General features: G+C 55.3%; 5 protein-coding genes across 5 annotated transcripts; 4 read left to right on the top strand and 1 right to left on the bottom strand.

Annotated features, from left to right (window-relative positions):
* Positions 1-991: 991 nt before the first annotated feature.
* Positions 992-2,012, top strand: MYCGRDRAFT_106251 (uncharacterized protein; the record flags this gene model as incomplete). The annotated part of the gene is made up of 2 exons (XM_003848192.1): positions 992-1,704; positions 1,763-2,012. The coding sequence occupies 2 exons, from the start codon at positions 1,137-1,139 to the stop codon at positions 1,906-1,908; spliced, it is 714 nt and encodes a 237-aa protein (XP_003848240.1).
* Positions 2,013-2,558: 546 nt separating this feature from the next.
* MYCGRDRAFT_111387 (uncharacterized protein) lies at positions 2,559-3,935 on the top strand (the record flags this gene model as incomplete). Its single annotated transcript, XM_003848193.1, has 2 exons — positions 2,559-3,330; positions 3,403-3,935. 2 exons carry the CDS (start codon positions 2,595-2,597, stop codon positions 3,741-3,743), a joined length of 1,077 nt encoding a protein of 358 aa, XP_003848241.1.
* A 49-nt stretch (positions 3,936-3,984) lies between these two features.
* On the bottom strand, positions 3,985-6,617 carry MYCGRDRAFT_63992 (uncharacterized protein; the record flags this gene model as incomplete). The annotated part of the gene is made up of 6 exons (XM_003847803.1): positions 3,985-4,420; positions 4,465-4,469; positions 4,540-5,485; positions 5,537-6,168; positions 6,233-6,370; positions 6,424-6,617. 6 exons carry the CDS (start codon positions 6,541-6,543, stop codon positions 4,012-4,014), a joined length of 2,250 nt encoding a protein of 749 aa, XP_003847851.1.
* Positions 6,618-7,009: 392 nt separating this feature from the next.
* Positions 7,010-11,845, top strand: MYCGRDRAFT_96889 (uncharacterized protein; the record flags this gene model as incomplete). Its single annotated transcript, XM_003848194.1, has 4 exons — positions 7,010-7,120; positions 7,367-7,623; positions 7,676-11,699; positions 11,780-11,845. 4 exons carry the CDS (start codon positions 7,010-7,012, stop codon positions 11,843-11,845), a joined length of 4,458 nt encoding a protein of 1,485 aa, XP_003848242.1.
* A 1,439-nt stretch (positions 11,846-13,284) lies between these two features.
* On the top strand, positions 13,285-14,272 carry MYCGRDRAFT_77177 (uncharacterized protein; the record flags this gene model as incomplete). The annotated part of the gene is made up of 5 exons (XM_003848195.1): positions 13,285-13,363; positions 13,454-13,916; positions 13,975-14,029; positions 14,108-14,168; positions 14,224-14,272. The coding sequence occupies 4 exons, from the start codon at positions 13,482-13,484 to the stop codon at positions 14,270-14,272; spliced, it is 600 nt and encodes a 199-aa protein (XP_003848243.1).
* Between the last annotated feature and the right edge of the window lie 781 nt (positions 14,273-15,053).

Here is a 15,053-nt window from a genome sequence, read left to right as displayed (position 1 = left end):
CGGCCAACATCCGGTGGGTTTAGGCTCAATGCAATGCGGTGCAAGTGCATGAAAGGAAGAGTCCCACCGCTCTCAATCTCATGCACCGTGGCCGATATATCTCTTCAACTCCGACGATTGCCGACCAGGGTTCCCATCATCCCCGCGTCGTACGCCATGCTCCTGCGAGGAGCACAGCACAGGTACTCGCCGCGCGCCGGATTGCTGTCCAGAATCAACCACAGTCCCTCATGCCGAGCCGCTATGGCGACAGTCTTTGTGGACCTGACATTCTCACTCAATCACTTGCAATCTCAACAATCAAACGGAAGCATCAGCATCCTTGGTAAACACGCGGAGGATCGTCGTAGTCGGGCAGCTGTACTGACTGTCTGCAACGAATCCAGAAACGCCACCGCAATGCACAAACGGCACATCGTGATGCGGCTCGAACCCTCGTGTGTGAAGAACAAGCTCATGGAAGCTCGGTAGGCTGAACCACCTTGCCCTAAGTTGCTGCTGAACTCTCCTCATCAAAGAAGCAGACAGAGTCAAGCAGCACAGCGGTGGACGCCCAACCCAAGCACGTGGAAGCGAGGCCGTTTCCAAAGCAGTGCCGCATGGATCTTCGCTATAGCATAGTCTGTTAAGTCATCTTAAAAGGATGCGCCGTCCCTCAGCCCAACCAGCAAATTCTCTTTGGGCACCATCGGAATGGAATCTTGGTTCTGAGATCGTGCAAAACACAGGCGAGTTCGATACGATCGATGGACGGGATCAATGCTGGCGTTTCGTTGAAGGCTCTCCTTGTAATTTGACGGCCGTCTGTGAGATGGGTCATTGATGATGGTACCTCAGAATCGTCACAGAACAGTAGGTTGTTCTTCGCGTATTCTGGAACAACCATTCAAGCCCAAGCGAGGGAGGATCATGACGAGCCGACCAAGGGGCCTTGGCAGGAACTTCCCAGCTTGCAACTTTTTTGGTGAGATCAACAACGAGGCGAAGTGCAAACAGCTCCATATCATCCTTAGCATCGACAGTATCGACGAGACAAAATCATCCAAGCGCGGCCGTTCCCATCGACGTATCGACACACTCCTCACGCATCCTCAATATCGACACACTGCTTACGCATCCTCAATCCCGGAGCTGCCATGCTGAAGACATCACGCATCTTCCAGCTCTTTCGCCAAGTGCCGACCACCCAAGAAGCTCTGCTCAGAGCCTCACGACGGACAGAACTCACAGGCCTGCGACTACCGTCGAAAACGATACCGCAACGGCGAGGTCTCACCACAACCACCATCCGATCCGCAAGACCAGCTCTTTCATCAACATGGCGAGCTTCACTATTCCGCCGCGCGCGACAGACACGATACAACAGCACGAATCCCACCGGTCCGAAGATCGATGAGACGAAATTGTCCATGTCGGAACGCATGAGGGCGATGTCGAAGAAATATGGCTGGACGGTGGTGGGGATATACCTGGGACTGTCGGCGATTGATTTTCCATTCTGTTACTTGGCTGTACGATGGTTTGGCACTGAGCGGATAGCAAAGGTCGAACACGCGATCATGGATTACTTCTGGACGACACTGGAAAAGGTTGCGCCGGGATTGATGGCGCGGAGGGAGACCAAAGAGGCGCTGGATGCTGCTGAGGAGGCTACAAGGGATGCGGATGCTGCTGTTGCGGAGAAGGCGAAGCATGAGAATGCTAGTAAGGATACACACATTGGGAGTATGTCGCACGGGCACTTGCTAACGAGAACGGTCAGGTATCTGGACCCAATTGCTCTTCGCCTACGGAGTTCACAAGTCCCTCATCTTCATCCGAGTGCCGCTCACGGTTGCCATCACGCCGAAAGTCGTCAAGACATTGCGGAAATGGGGTTATCAGATTGGAAAGCCGAAGCCGAAATAGATGGAAGTACAGGACTTGTATGAGCGACAGTGGATAGTCGTGACGAACGTGTATCTCAACTCTTGTACAAACAACGGATAGAGACAGCGCGGCACTCCAGATGCAGACTTGAAGGAGACATTTGGCTAGAGATATCACTCAACTCGGAAAGAAAGAGTCCTCGACGGTATCGAGATTTGGAGGCTTGTCACAGAAGCCTTTTGCCGCCGCTTCAGCAGGACAAGTCGAGCGTCAAGCAAGCGGAGTGGGAGGCTTGCGCCTGGCTGTCATGTACGAGTGACTGTGGACATCGAAATGCTACATATTCATGCTACTTCATTGCCTTGATCGAGCATTTTCTTCGAAAGCTTACAGCGGCTCCCAAAGCCTTGCCGAAACGCTGTGTTAATGGGACGTATGAACGGACAGCCATATCTCTCCAATAGCCGAGCAGTGCTTTGTAGAAATTATAGCATTCAGATCCTTGCTCGCTGGCAATGATGTGGGCGTACCTTATGTACGCGGGAGACATGTCATCCCACCATTCAGGTACCCTATCTGAATGCCGCCCGATATCGCCCTTGAACCCCTCTATGTCACTCCACTTTCTTCAATCGGATTACTCACCGTCCATACACTTCCACCTTCTCAACTTCTTTTCCGACATACCAACCTCGACCACAACACCCACAAACCCCTCACTCACCATGGCGCCCGCAGTGACAATCGACAACACACCCGACTTCGGAATGGACTTCAACCCACCACCGGCCAAGTCCACCGCCGCTCAACGAACCCTCCTCCTCGCCCCACCATCCGTCGCCTCTCACCCCTCCGCTCTCACACAAGTCGCCGAAGCCTACGACCGCAATGCGACAGACATTCAAATGCTCGACCGTCTGGCTCTCGGTCTCGTCTCCCTTCCCGCCACCACATATGACGTCGTGCTCGTGCTATCGGACGTCGACCAAGCACAACCCTCACAATCACTCTCCCGCGAGGTCATAGAGAGGATATCTCAATCTCTCAAACCCGGTGGTAGACTAAAGGCACAGTCTGGAAGTACGTTTGGAAAAGCAGAGCAGACGGAGGCGATTTTGGCGGGACTAGTGGCGGACGGCGCGGAGATCACAAAGCCTGCTGCTGCGGCGGCACAGACGGTCAAGTTGAGTTTTGGACGGAAGAAGGCGAATGCGGCGGCGGTGCCCGCGAATGATGTCGAGGCGGCGAATACGGCGAAGAGGAAGAGTGAGGACATCTCTACGAATGTCGTGCAGGCTACACCGGCGGGTGTGGGATTCATCAATAATGTGGACGACTTGGATGACGACTATGAAGATGACGAGGATGAATTTCCGAGCGACGAGGCATTGCAGAATGCTGCGAGGATCGATCCGGAGAGTCTGCTGTCGGAGGAAGACAGGCAGAAACCGCTCATCATTCGTACGTATTCCCCGGCTTGAGAGCAAAACGTCTGCACCGAGCTTGGGCTAACACTTCCTCCCTCCCCTCCAGCTGAAGCCTGCAAACCCAACACCAAACGCCGCCGCGCCTGCAAAGACTGCACCTGCGGTCTGGCGCAACGCATCGAAGCCGAAGACAAAGCGACTCGACTCGCCGCCGACGCGAATCTCGCCAAATTGCAGCTCAACGAGCCCTCCAAATCGTCCAATGCGGCCATGCTGCAGGCGGACGACTTGACCGAGGTAGATTTCACGGTGCAAGGAAAAGTGGGATCGTGCGGGAATTGTGCGCTGGGAGATGCGTTTCGGTGTGATGGGTGTCCGTATATTGGACTGCCGGCGTTCAAGCCGGGAGAGCAGGTGACGTTGTTGAATAATGATGTGCAGCTTTAGATTGGATGGGTGGTGGGACTGATTCTGGCAACGAGGCATGTGGGTGGAGTTTTACATGGTTAGATGAGGCATACGGGATCCTGTTCGGAGAGGCATCTTGCAGCTAGTCGGGAATTGCTGGTATATGAAGCATGTCGAGACCGTGTGCAACCTTCGAAGCACGAGAAGTCCTCTGCACATCCTTACTGTCCATGCGGCAGATGGCAAGATCGATTAGACGGTGACTGTTCCAACGGTCTACATTTCTCTCCCTCACGCCTCTCCTAACCTAACCCCAAGCATCTCCCCAATCATCATCTTCTTCCTGCACATTCGGTTTGCTACTCGCCGCAGGCTTCGTCGCGAGATTACTCTTCGAGGACTTCACCGCCGGCCTCCCTGTCACCGCCAGCGTCGACGTCGTCTTCTTCGTCAACCCCTTCGGCAACACCTTCCCAGCACCCCCTCCCGTCTTCGCCTTGGCTTTGGCATTCAGCCACCCCTCAAAGTCCGGCTCGCCTCCATCATCATACGTACTCTTCGCCGTGCTCGGCCTCGTATTCAAAACAGGTTTCTTCGCCACGGGTTCGCCCCATGCATCCGCTGCCTCTTCTTCGTCCTGGGCGGGAGGATTATCGTCCATGTCGCCCCATCCGTCGCCGAAGTCTTCTTCATCTGCCGCGGGGGTGGACAGGCCGCTGCGGAGGGAAGAGGGTTGAGCGGGGTTGGAGGAAAGTAGGACGCGAGCTTCTCGGCCGTTGACGGCTGGTGAGGAAGAGGCTGATCGGTCGAGTTGTGGTCGGGAGATGGCGGTCACGGCTGCTGCGGCGGGTGTGCCGTTTGGTTGGATCTCGCCTGTTGCGGAGCCGAGTTTGTTGGTGAAGGAGGATATGGCCCAGCCCATCCATTGGCTGCTTCCTTGGGCGCTGGCGGATTGTTGGCCGGGTTGTGGTGTACTCATTCGAGTTCCACCAGCGGAGACGCTTTCTGGAGGTGGCAAGACAGTGTCGGGGAGAGTGGTGGCGTATTTACGTACGCGGTCGAGGTACACGGTGAGGGTCTTGTTGGCTTGGTCGCGAATCATCTTCTCCTTGTCGACGAGCGAGGGGCAGATGGCCGGGAGCATCTTCGTGGCACAGTCGTCTTCGGAGAAGACATCTGCGGTCGCGGCGAGCGCCATCAAAGCGGCGTTTCGGGCGTGCACGAACGGATCGCGGAGGGCGCGGGAGAAGGCTGCCGTTAAGACTTTGGCGCGGGAGTTGACGCCGAGGTTCTTGGCGATTTTGCCCAGACAGATCGTCGTGTTGGTTCGGATGCCGGGTTGTTCGTCATTGGCAGTCTTAGCGAGATGTCGGAGCAGTTCGCCGTTGACGATGCGGTCGCTGAGTTTTGGGACGACGACGAGGACTGCTTTCACGGTCTGTTCGCGGACGACAGGAGCGAGGTCGCCAAAGCCGGTGACCATTTGGGGGAAGATCTTGTCAGAGACTAGTTTCTGGGAGAGGTGATCGATCATGAGGGGGAGGTTGTCGAGTAGGCAGACCCGGAGAGCGCGGTCAGGGCTGGTGAAGAGCCTGACCACGACAGGTGTGATTTGAGTGTCGTATTCGTCTTCGGACAGCTTCTGTGCGATTCGCATCACCAGAGCGAATGATTTGGGTCCTCCGCCTCCGAACTCGACGGACTTGAGGAGTTCGGGCAAGACCTTGACCTTGAAGAACTCTTCCGGGAATTGGTCTGACTCCACGACTGCTGAGAGTTCGCTGGAAGGTCATGTCAGCTGAGTCAATCCTGGAAGAGCAAGCACAGCATACCTCAAAAACGCATCCTTTTCAGTCTCGCTCTTCAATCCCATGTTATCTATACCATCCGTAAGCTGTATTAGAGGCGTGTCGAAGAAACCGCCGCTGCGGACGCCTTGCTCCAGAAAATGCGCCACGCTCAGTCGCATCTTGGGCGCTGCATGGACCAAACGCTTGTAGCTGTTCTGCATATTCACAGGAATGCCTTTCGTCGATCCAATCTGGTCGGTTCCTGAGAGTCCAGCGTTGAACACTTCTGTCACCAGAATGCCATAGCTGTATGAGTCCAGTGCGTGTGTAGGATTTCTCCGTACGCTGTCCCATCCTCCTTTGACGACCTCCGGCGCAGAGTAGCGTCCAATATCCGGCACCAGACTGCCTTGTGTAAAGATCACCGCATCATCCTCCTTCATCGAGCTCAGTATATCCAGACCTCCAATCTTCCACTCTCCGCTTTCACTCGTGAAGATTGACGATGCTCGAATACTGCCGTGCACCGATGCGGCCTCGTCGTTGATGAACTTGAGCGTTTTCGCGACGTTGTGCAGTCCCCATCTCAGGCTCTCCTCGGATAGTGCTTTTCGTCGTGTGGACCAGTTCAAGGGTGTGATGCGCTCAGTTGCGATGTAGATAAGTGATTCTGTCTACCTTGTTGTCCAATAAGTCTTCTGCCGTGCGATTGATGTGTGCTCGTTCTAAATCACCCACCTCTAGTGTATCCAGCACTTTTACTATGCCCGGATGTCGCAAAGTCTTGAACTTCCGCAGAGCATTCCTCGCGAGTGGTAATCGTGATCGGTTGGCGGTGATGTCGAAGGAGAAGATGCTGCATTTCGAGCCGTCTTCCTGGGCATGATTAGTATGATTTGAGCTCATACTGTTCCTCCGACCATACTCACCCGCTTCGTGCCATTGTGCAACGTCCAGATGGACTGATCAAAGTCCACGCGATCACCGAACGAATAGCCAAACGCGGGACCTTTGGCTATGGAGGCCACGGCCGACTTGAGGAAGTCCATGTCGTTGAGGATGCACTGAGCATACGCAGACTTGGGCGAGTAGCGAGCACTGTCGGGGCGGAGAACGAAGTGAAGTCGTGAGACAAGACGACAATGGAAGCTGTCAAGACCAACTTCGACACTGCAGTGACTCCACGTCGTCCAAAGATCGCCTTCCGCCTTGTGGTGAACACTGGACCCCTCGATTCTGCGGGCCGGAATTGATTAGAACTAGCTCGGCGCTAGATCTAGCATCCTCCTTCAACCTTCCCGGAACCTTGACCGTCCAAATTCCGATACGACATTGACGTGAGAGATATTGCCATGGTCCCGCGGCGCCGCACGATATCTTGTTCTCTTTTCATGTCAAAGCATTCAACAACCTCAGGTCGAAAGTCCGTTTCTCCCAAGACCCCGCAACTCTTCTCCGGACCATCACCGACGACAGTGATGACAACTTTCTCCCCACCGACGCGAGCATCAGTCAATGCACCCATCGCGAGCCAGCTTACTCTCCGGCGCGTCTCGATACATGGGCGCGTCAGCAAGTCGGGAGGACGATGAGGGACGTTCGGATTACCGCGTGTCAGACAGCAGGGTAAGTCGATACTTGACCCTCCTGTATTCTCACAGCGCCGGCAATGGCCAATCACGCAACGATGACACCACTGGTAAAAGGTCCGATGGTTCCTGCATGGATGCGGCTGTTCTTTCGAGGACCGCGCGCAACCTCTGAAAACCAAGTGACGACCAAAACAATAAACTGAAAAGACCTGAGCGTGCACTGCCGTTTGAACTTTTTGTAACAACGAGATACGCAGCGAGCTACATTATGCTGACCCAGGTGCTTCAGGACCACGATCGGAGGGCATCACCACCGCGTTTCCCGGACGGCTATGGGTCTTATGGCTCTCAAGAACCTCGACCATCGACTAGATACGAGTCGTACCGCCCGGACGCGCTGTCATCTCCTGCGAATGTGAGGCATGCGTTCCGACGGGAAGGATCTGATATTGATCATCGCGGTCGACAACGTCGGGACGAATTCGACTATCCCCGTGATGATCGCTACAGAGATCGCTATGGTTCATGGTGTGATGGGTGTGTAGATTTTGAGCCACATCGAGTGTTCACCCTGCTAAGCATACGTCAGACGCAAATCTCCTTCGTCTTTGAGAAGACCAGCTGCGTCGCGTAGCTCACCACCTCCACGTGCTGCTCGCTCGCCTCCTCCAGCCCGTGATGCAGTGTCACCTCCGCCCCTTTTCGTTCGCAATCTTTCTTGGAGGAAGTCAATCTCACCACCGCGAACCAAGAGGAAAGTTGGAGAAGCACCAATTCCTACAGGCCCAGCTCGCTTTGGGCTTGCGCAACCCGTCTCTTCACCTCCTGGTCTGGAAGGAGTTCCCACTGCTCCAAAGTCGATGCGGGATTTCAGATCGGATATTCTGCAATATCCACATATCGCAATATCATCCCAATACATGCCATCGGCTATCGGTATCAAGCGCCAACTGGTGGCGGCTGTAGAGGTCAGTCACGCGCCCAAATGTATCCACATGGACACGATCGGCTTCGTGATCGCGTTCGAAAGTGATGCACCTGGAAGAGTTGCAGCGCAGCGCTGCTTCGAGGGCCTCCAGAATGTCAAGCTGTTTCAGATGTATCGACTTGGAGACTGTATGGAGCTCTACCTCGACGGACGCAGACATTACTTCACCCAGCCTCGACAGGACGTGCCACCATCTTTGCTGAACAAGGGCGCATTCCTGGCCAACCACGTCGTGCAGAACGATTTCGCCATAAGAGGTGCCGCCGCAAGCGGTCCCACGGTCAACGCAGCGCCCGTTCGTGTAGGACAAGACGAATTCGTTATCAGAGGCTCAGCCCTCGGTCTGCCCGAAGACGGTCCGGACATGGTCACTGCAGCGCCAAACTCGCCAAAGTCACGCGCCAACAGTACAGTGCCGCCTCTTCAGGCCCGGCTTCAGCGAGACACAGACTCCGTTTCAGTGGCTAGTGTGCCATCTGCATCGGACTCTACTGGATCAAAGGGTCCCAAATGCCATGTTTGCAAAGAGCGTACGCAGAAGCTTTTGCGGTGTTCGACGTGTCCCCGGTATTACGACCGAAGATGCCTGATTGGACCGCAATTTGAAAGCCCTGAGTGGCAATGTCCGCGGTGTAAGAGAAGGCGCGTTCCTCTGAAGCGTCGGGCTCCCGAGACGTCGGACACTGCAGACATGCCTTTTGCTTCGGAAGTGGCCAGTCCAGCGAAGAAGCCACGCTTGGCAGAGGAGCATAAGGAGCCACACAAGGAAGCTCCTGGTCCGCCGCCAGCTCGAATTGAGGGTGAGGCCAATCCTCAGGCTGTCGCAGAAATACCCGAAACTCCTGCCGCGGTCGTCACCACCACTATGGTTGACGCTCTCGTCGCAGACTCACGACCTGTGGTTGGATCTGCTGCGACAGCCACAATGACCGAAGGAGTAGCACCGATCGTGCGGGCGAAGGCTCAGCTGGCTGATCAAGAGCGATGTGAGACGGCTGCCGAAAACGACCGGCCCTTGCAGGGCGGCTCTGCAGTCGAACCTTCGCGGTATGAGGCCGCCACATCGTCAGTGGAGGAACAGGCCACGAATCATCGTCCAGAGCGGGCCAATGCAGCCGGCATTGACATCGACTCCGATGAGGCTGCCAATCTCGTCGATGAGAGCTTCAACTCGCCGGAGAGGCCTGCCATGCCGAAGAAAGCGAAGAAGCTCAATCTGACACGGAAGGTCATCTTGCCACCAGCAAACACCACAACTGGTCCTCCCGGACAGGAATTGCCTGAGACAACAGAGAAAGATGCCTCAACGGAGACGTCGACAGTCTCGATCGCGCCTGAAGGAAACGATACGACCGATACGGATCGGGGCGGCAAGTGCAAGACTGGCGAAGGTGATGCGCCCGCTCCACTTCCTGACAAAGTCGGCATTGTCCAACCTCATCGCTCGCCTGAGGATCCTCACATCAACGACAACCCAAGTGTGCCACAGGAAAACGCATCGCGACCTTCGACTACTTTCCCACTACAAGCTGCAGCAGAACAGGTCGCCAAACCGGAAGTCCCGACCAACCACTTGCGCGACTCCATTGGGTCTGCCTCGCCCGTCGATAGTGTCATGACGACAGAGAACACCCGCTCGTTCGCCAAACGGACAGGCTCACGATCAAAGCCTTCGAAGTCGATCATATGCATAGAGTGCAAGGTGATACCTGTGCCGTCCAATCCATTCGGCATCAAGATGTGCCCCGAGTGCGTGAAAACCACGGCAGCAGCTAACACGGCGACGCCGCTGTCGACGATCATCAATGGTTCCAGAGTATCAAAGTCAGCTTCTATTCCACCATCGCGAGCACCTTCGGTTGATGAATCTATGGCCGCAAGCGCCGGCAGTTCTCGAAAAGTCCAGGATGTGATGCAAGACGCTCCTTCCCTTGATGAGCAACATGCTGCTATGGTCAGACTTGATGCATCGAGGACGACGGCATGCGAGGATTGCCGACGGAAGAAGCAGCGTTGCGAGCACCGTCTGGGCGCATCATCAACGGCGTGCTCCGATTGCCGCCGTGCACATGTTCGCTGCGAACACAATCCCGCAGAGAGACAACGGAAGGACCACTCGACGACAAAGGGCAAGGCCATCTCGGATGCCCGGGAGCCTCCACCAGATGTCGACTCCGAGCTCGACCAAAATACCTCGTTGGTGGATGCTAATGCAGAAACGGATGAACGCCAGGACGAAAACGAGCCCAGCACTGATCCAAGGCATAGGCGCAAGCGACGGAAATCAGCTTCCACCGGTGAATCTCCTACCCCATCCGCTGCGCCCGTGCAAAAAGACAAGGATCCAAAGTCTACCGGTGTCCACGGTCTGGGAAATTCCTTCAGCCGCCCGCCGGGAGTCTACCGCCAGCTCATCTGCATGGCGATGTGCGACACCCCTGGAAGACGACTCACATGCCGCGGCGCCGCCGAGTGGATCGCTAAGAACATTCCAGGCTACGAGCTCGGGCAGAGCAATTGGGCGGAAAACCTGAAAGCCACCATGTACGGGCAAGAAGCTGTAGTCGACAAAGATAAGAGATATCTGCGGAGGCTGGACTGGAAGCCAAGCTTTGGTGGCAAGCCCAAGACGCTCTGGTTCGGACTCATCCCGGGTTTGGAGAAGGAGGTCGAGCATTGGGATCCTACTTTGGGCCAGCCTGTGTCGCCAGTGAAGCAGTCGCAGGCCGGCGCACGTGAACAGTCACAGCGAAGGGAACAGGACGATCAGCATACCACACCGAGCAAGTCGAAGCGGAGAACACGGCCGGTCGTTGAAGACGATGAGGTATCAGTCGATGGCGGATCGGTCAGCGTGGAGCCAGAAATCGAGCCCGACACTTCCGGAGGCGCTTCGCACAACTCCGATGTTGATGAAACTGCGGGTGTCGACTCTACTGGACAGTACGAGGTCGGCGAGAGACCGAACCCGAACACCGCGGATGAGGAGTCCCTACTCGACATTTGCGAGCGATCTTTCCAGGCTCCACCCAACCATGAGGATACTGTAATGGAGGATGCTCTCGTCGCGCTATCAGCATCGGGCCCAAGCCAGGACATTGGCGCCGCGATGGCCTTACTGGACCATGTGATGGACCACGACAATACAGCACCGACCTTTCAACAGCAGACCGCTCCCATAGCTCCCATGCAAGTCACTCACCGCCCTTTCCCTCCTCCGACACACCCTCCATCATTTCCGACGACGTCGACCGATGCTCCCTTCGACCGCGAACTTTGGAACATCATCCGCGACATGCCTCCCGAACCCAACATATCCACCAATAACCTCGCCGAGGCGTACCCGCAATACTTCTTTGATCGGGCCGCCAAGATTGCTGAGATCAAAGCTCGTCCGACACGTAAACAGCAGATCAACGCGCGCATGAAAAAGCTGTATGGCAAAGGTTGTGCGGTCGTGGACACGACGGAGATGCGAGAGAGGGAGAGGAAACAGGTCAGGAAATTGGACACGGAAGGTGGGCTGAGATCTCTGCCGGGGGAAGATGTCAGTACGCTGAAGAATTGTGCGACGGTGGAGGAGTTTTTGGGATTGGATTTGGGGTTGGTGATGGATGTTGTTGATGTGAGTTTTTTGCTTCTTTTCTTCTTGCTGTTGGAGTGGATGGTCGAGGGAGTGAGTGCTAATTTGTGTGTGTTTTTCAGAAACAAGTCGTCTTTCGGAAGAATGATGGGGGGAGGAGTCGGACGATTTACAAGACGGGATTGTGAGGAGGGATGGCCGGAGATACTGTTTGGGAGTCGGTGGCGTGGTGGTGAGTTCGGAGGGTATGGCGTGAGAAGAAGGCATGCTTTACGACTGCAATACCTAATTACGACGACGAAAGAGCGGAAATGCGAGGTGTGAATAGAAGGATATGCGTATGGGGTGTATTATAGAATGAAGTCAAGGCATGGGATAGGACGTGTATGCTTTAAGGATGCCTTGGGACGTGGAATGAGGCGGGACTAACGATGAGGTACGAGCAGTCTCTGAGTCGAACATTGAGAATGCCAGCGCCACGACCAGCAAGCACGAAACGTCAGTCGACCGTGGACATGCATCACGACCATCTCGTCCAGGCCGCCTCACTCACACGGAATCTCAAGCACCTTGTGCCAGTCATCAACCTTCGATCTGCCGTCAGCCTCAACCTCTGCCGAGTCTGGCATTCGGCCCTGTTCGAGACCACCGGACGAGAGCCCTAGCAGCGACGGAAGTGCTTCCTCCCGCTCACAGTCCAAGATCTCCAGGGAGACTGCTTGCCTTGATATTTACTTCCCGGAATCTGCAGTGCCCTTTCCCGTACCGAGGAGAGTGCGTTGCCAGACCTAGCAAATAGCAAGCACCTAGTGAGACTCTACAGAGAGGCCAGATCTCAGGTCTGCGACTGCGTCTGGCAATCTGGCAAATGTGAGGGAGGGAGAGTGAGGAACGACGTTTGCGTGTCTTCGATTGGCGAGAGATGAGGTTCAACGATGCTGAGATCAGGATTCCGCGAGTGAGGCTCATGCTTCCGTTGGCGCTTGGGAGAGTTGGGGCAGTGAAGTAGGAGTATCTCGTAGGCTTGTTGTCGTCGCGACATCGCAAAGCTGTTGAACTGAATGTCAACCGGCGTGTCTTCCTCCCTGCTGTGGACTGTGCCTTGCTTTTGCTGGACTCCTGCGTCGAGGAACGGATTCAGCCTCACACTGTGAACGCTGAATGGAGTCGTGATCGGTCCATGATTATCTCCATTCTGTCTCGTTCGCTGACTTGGGAATTGAGCAGCAAGCGTAGTTCGTCAGCGGGGACCATGTTATGTGGCTCTGCAGTCAGGCAACCGGGCGAATCACTCCTCCCTCCCAGCATATTCAAGATGTCAGAAGTCCTCCTCTGGAACCACATGAATTCCGGTGCCTTGTTCACGATCGTTGGTAGGGAGAACACTCCTGCGTACTCCAGTGATGTTCCATGTTCCATGTTCCGTTCACTCACGAATCATGCGGCGGGAATAATCCTCAGTCGGTGAATGTTTCACAAGGAAGACGAGACGGATTGTGAAGACTGAAGAATGGTGATGCAAACGGAACTAATTCCGAAGCGGTTAGACGCATTTCATGTGAAGGGCATCTTTCACAGCTCCGACTTTCAGAACAGCTTCCTCCATTACCTTCACATCCACCACAACACCTCTCACTGCGCCGTCTAACCCAGCGCGTTACCTTTCCAATCCACTTCCACTACCAACACCTTACCTCCTACTCCTGGTACGTCCCTGACCCGCCACGCGCCTGCATTCTTACCCACCTTCATTCTGCGAGCATGCCAGAGGAGTCCCTAACGCGAACCCCACCCAGATCAATCTCCGACACATCCTCCGCCACGATGGCCGACACCGAAGATGTCAAGCGCGAAGAGCGCGAAGAAGACGAGCAGCTGGACCGACAACAAGAGGACGACGACCTCGGCGATGAGGAGGAGATTGCGGCAATGAAGAAGCGCGTGGAGGAGATGGAAGCCGAAGCCGCCAAGTTGCGCGAACTGCAAGCCAACATCGACTCGCAAGCGGACAACTTGCGCGAAAACAAGGAGGACATCGACGCGCGGAGTGTCTTTGTGGGCAATGTCGACTACGGCGCAAGTCCCGAGGAGATCCAGGCGCATTTCCAGAGCTGTGGTTCCATCAACCGCGTCACGATCCTGCTGGACAAGTTTACCGGACATCCAAAGGGGTACGCGTATGTGGAGTTTTCGGAGCCCAATCTCGTCACGCCGGCGCTGGTGCTCAACGATAGCACGTTCCGCGGTCGTGCGATCAAGGTATGAAGAGCGAGTGATATGTGGAGGTGAATGGATGGATACTGACAAGATGATACAGGTTGTGCCCAAACGGACAAACTTGCCTGGTATGACTCGAGGTGCTGGTCGTGGCGGTGGAGGCGGACGTGGAGGGCCTCGCGGTGGTGGACGTGGTGGCTTTGGAGGAGGCTATGGCGGACCGCCAGGCGGAGGCTACGGTGGTCGTGGAGGCGGCGGCTACGGCCAGCAGCCATTCGCACCACGCGGAGGCGGGTGAGTTCACATGAAGAAGAGCCGCTGCATTGAACCTTTACTGATCGATGTACAGCTACCGTGGCGGATACCGTCCTCGCGGCCGTGGCTACAACCCATACTGAGAGCGCAAGCTTTCGATCGATTCTACATCTGGAGAGCAGTCTTGGCTTTGACTTGTTCCGACGGGATCTTGCTCTCGATCCGACCTGCTTTCCCATCCACTGGACCACATACCCAAGCGCGCGAACAGCATGCGGTTGACTTTGTTACTTTTTCGAGGAGGTGGAGCAGAAGTGTAAGATGGAAGAGGAGAGGCGAAAAAGTAGAATGATCTTTGCAAAAGTCAAAATATTGGGCGTCCATCAAGAAAGAAGCCACAAAAGTGATCTCGTTGAAGATATTGAGATGGAGCAAGAGCCATTCTATCGAACTTAAAAGAGGTGAAACTATGTTGTGGTCGTGGAGACTTAAAGAGACAAAAGGAACTCGTTCCGTGTGATATCGATCTTCGTGCGTCCGGTGTGAAGCGTTGTTGCACAGGTGAAGGGACCGCTGCGGCATCGGCCACAATCGTTCATACATCCGCGAGAGAAGGATATGGAAGTTTGATCCGATCACTAAAAGAGACGGCCAGGAACGCCGCTCCACGTCTCTCCGATCCGATCCGACCGACTCACATTCGAGCGGAACCATTGGCACAAGTGGTTCCGGAGGGCGCAAATTTGCAGAGCTCAACTCTTCCACCTCCGCGAAACTCTGCTTTCAGGCGTTTTCCCGACTGGCATCTTGATAGCTGAGGAGCCAAGGGATAAGGAGACCGAGCCACGAGGACCGTACAGCTCTTACCTCCTGTCGCCGTGGATGTCCGCAAGTTCGAGGCATCATACTGCAGCCTTTCCTCCC

The sequence above is a fragment of the Zymoseptoria tritici genome, chromosome 12, assembly GCF_000219625.1.
Source record: "Zymoseptoria tritici IPO323 chromosome 12, whole genome shotgun sequence".
Lineage (NCBI taxonomy): Eukaryota > Fungi > Ascomycota > Dothideomycetes > Mycosphaerellales > Mycosphaerellaceae > Zymoseptoria > Zymoseptoria tritici.
The sequence above is the reverse complement of the archived record's forward strand: the minus strand, read 5'-3'. Positions and strand labels throughout refer to the sequence as shown.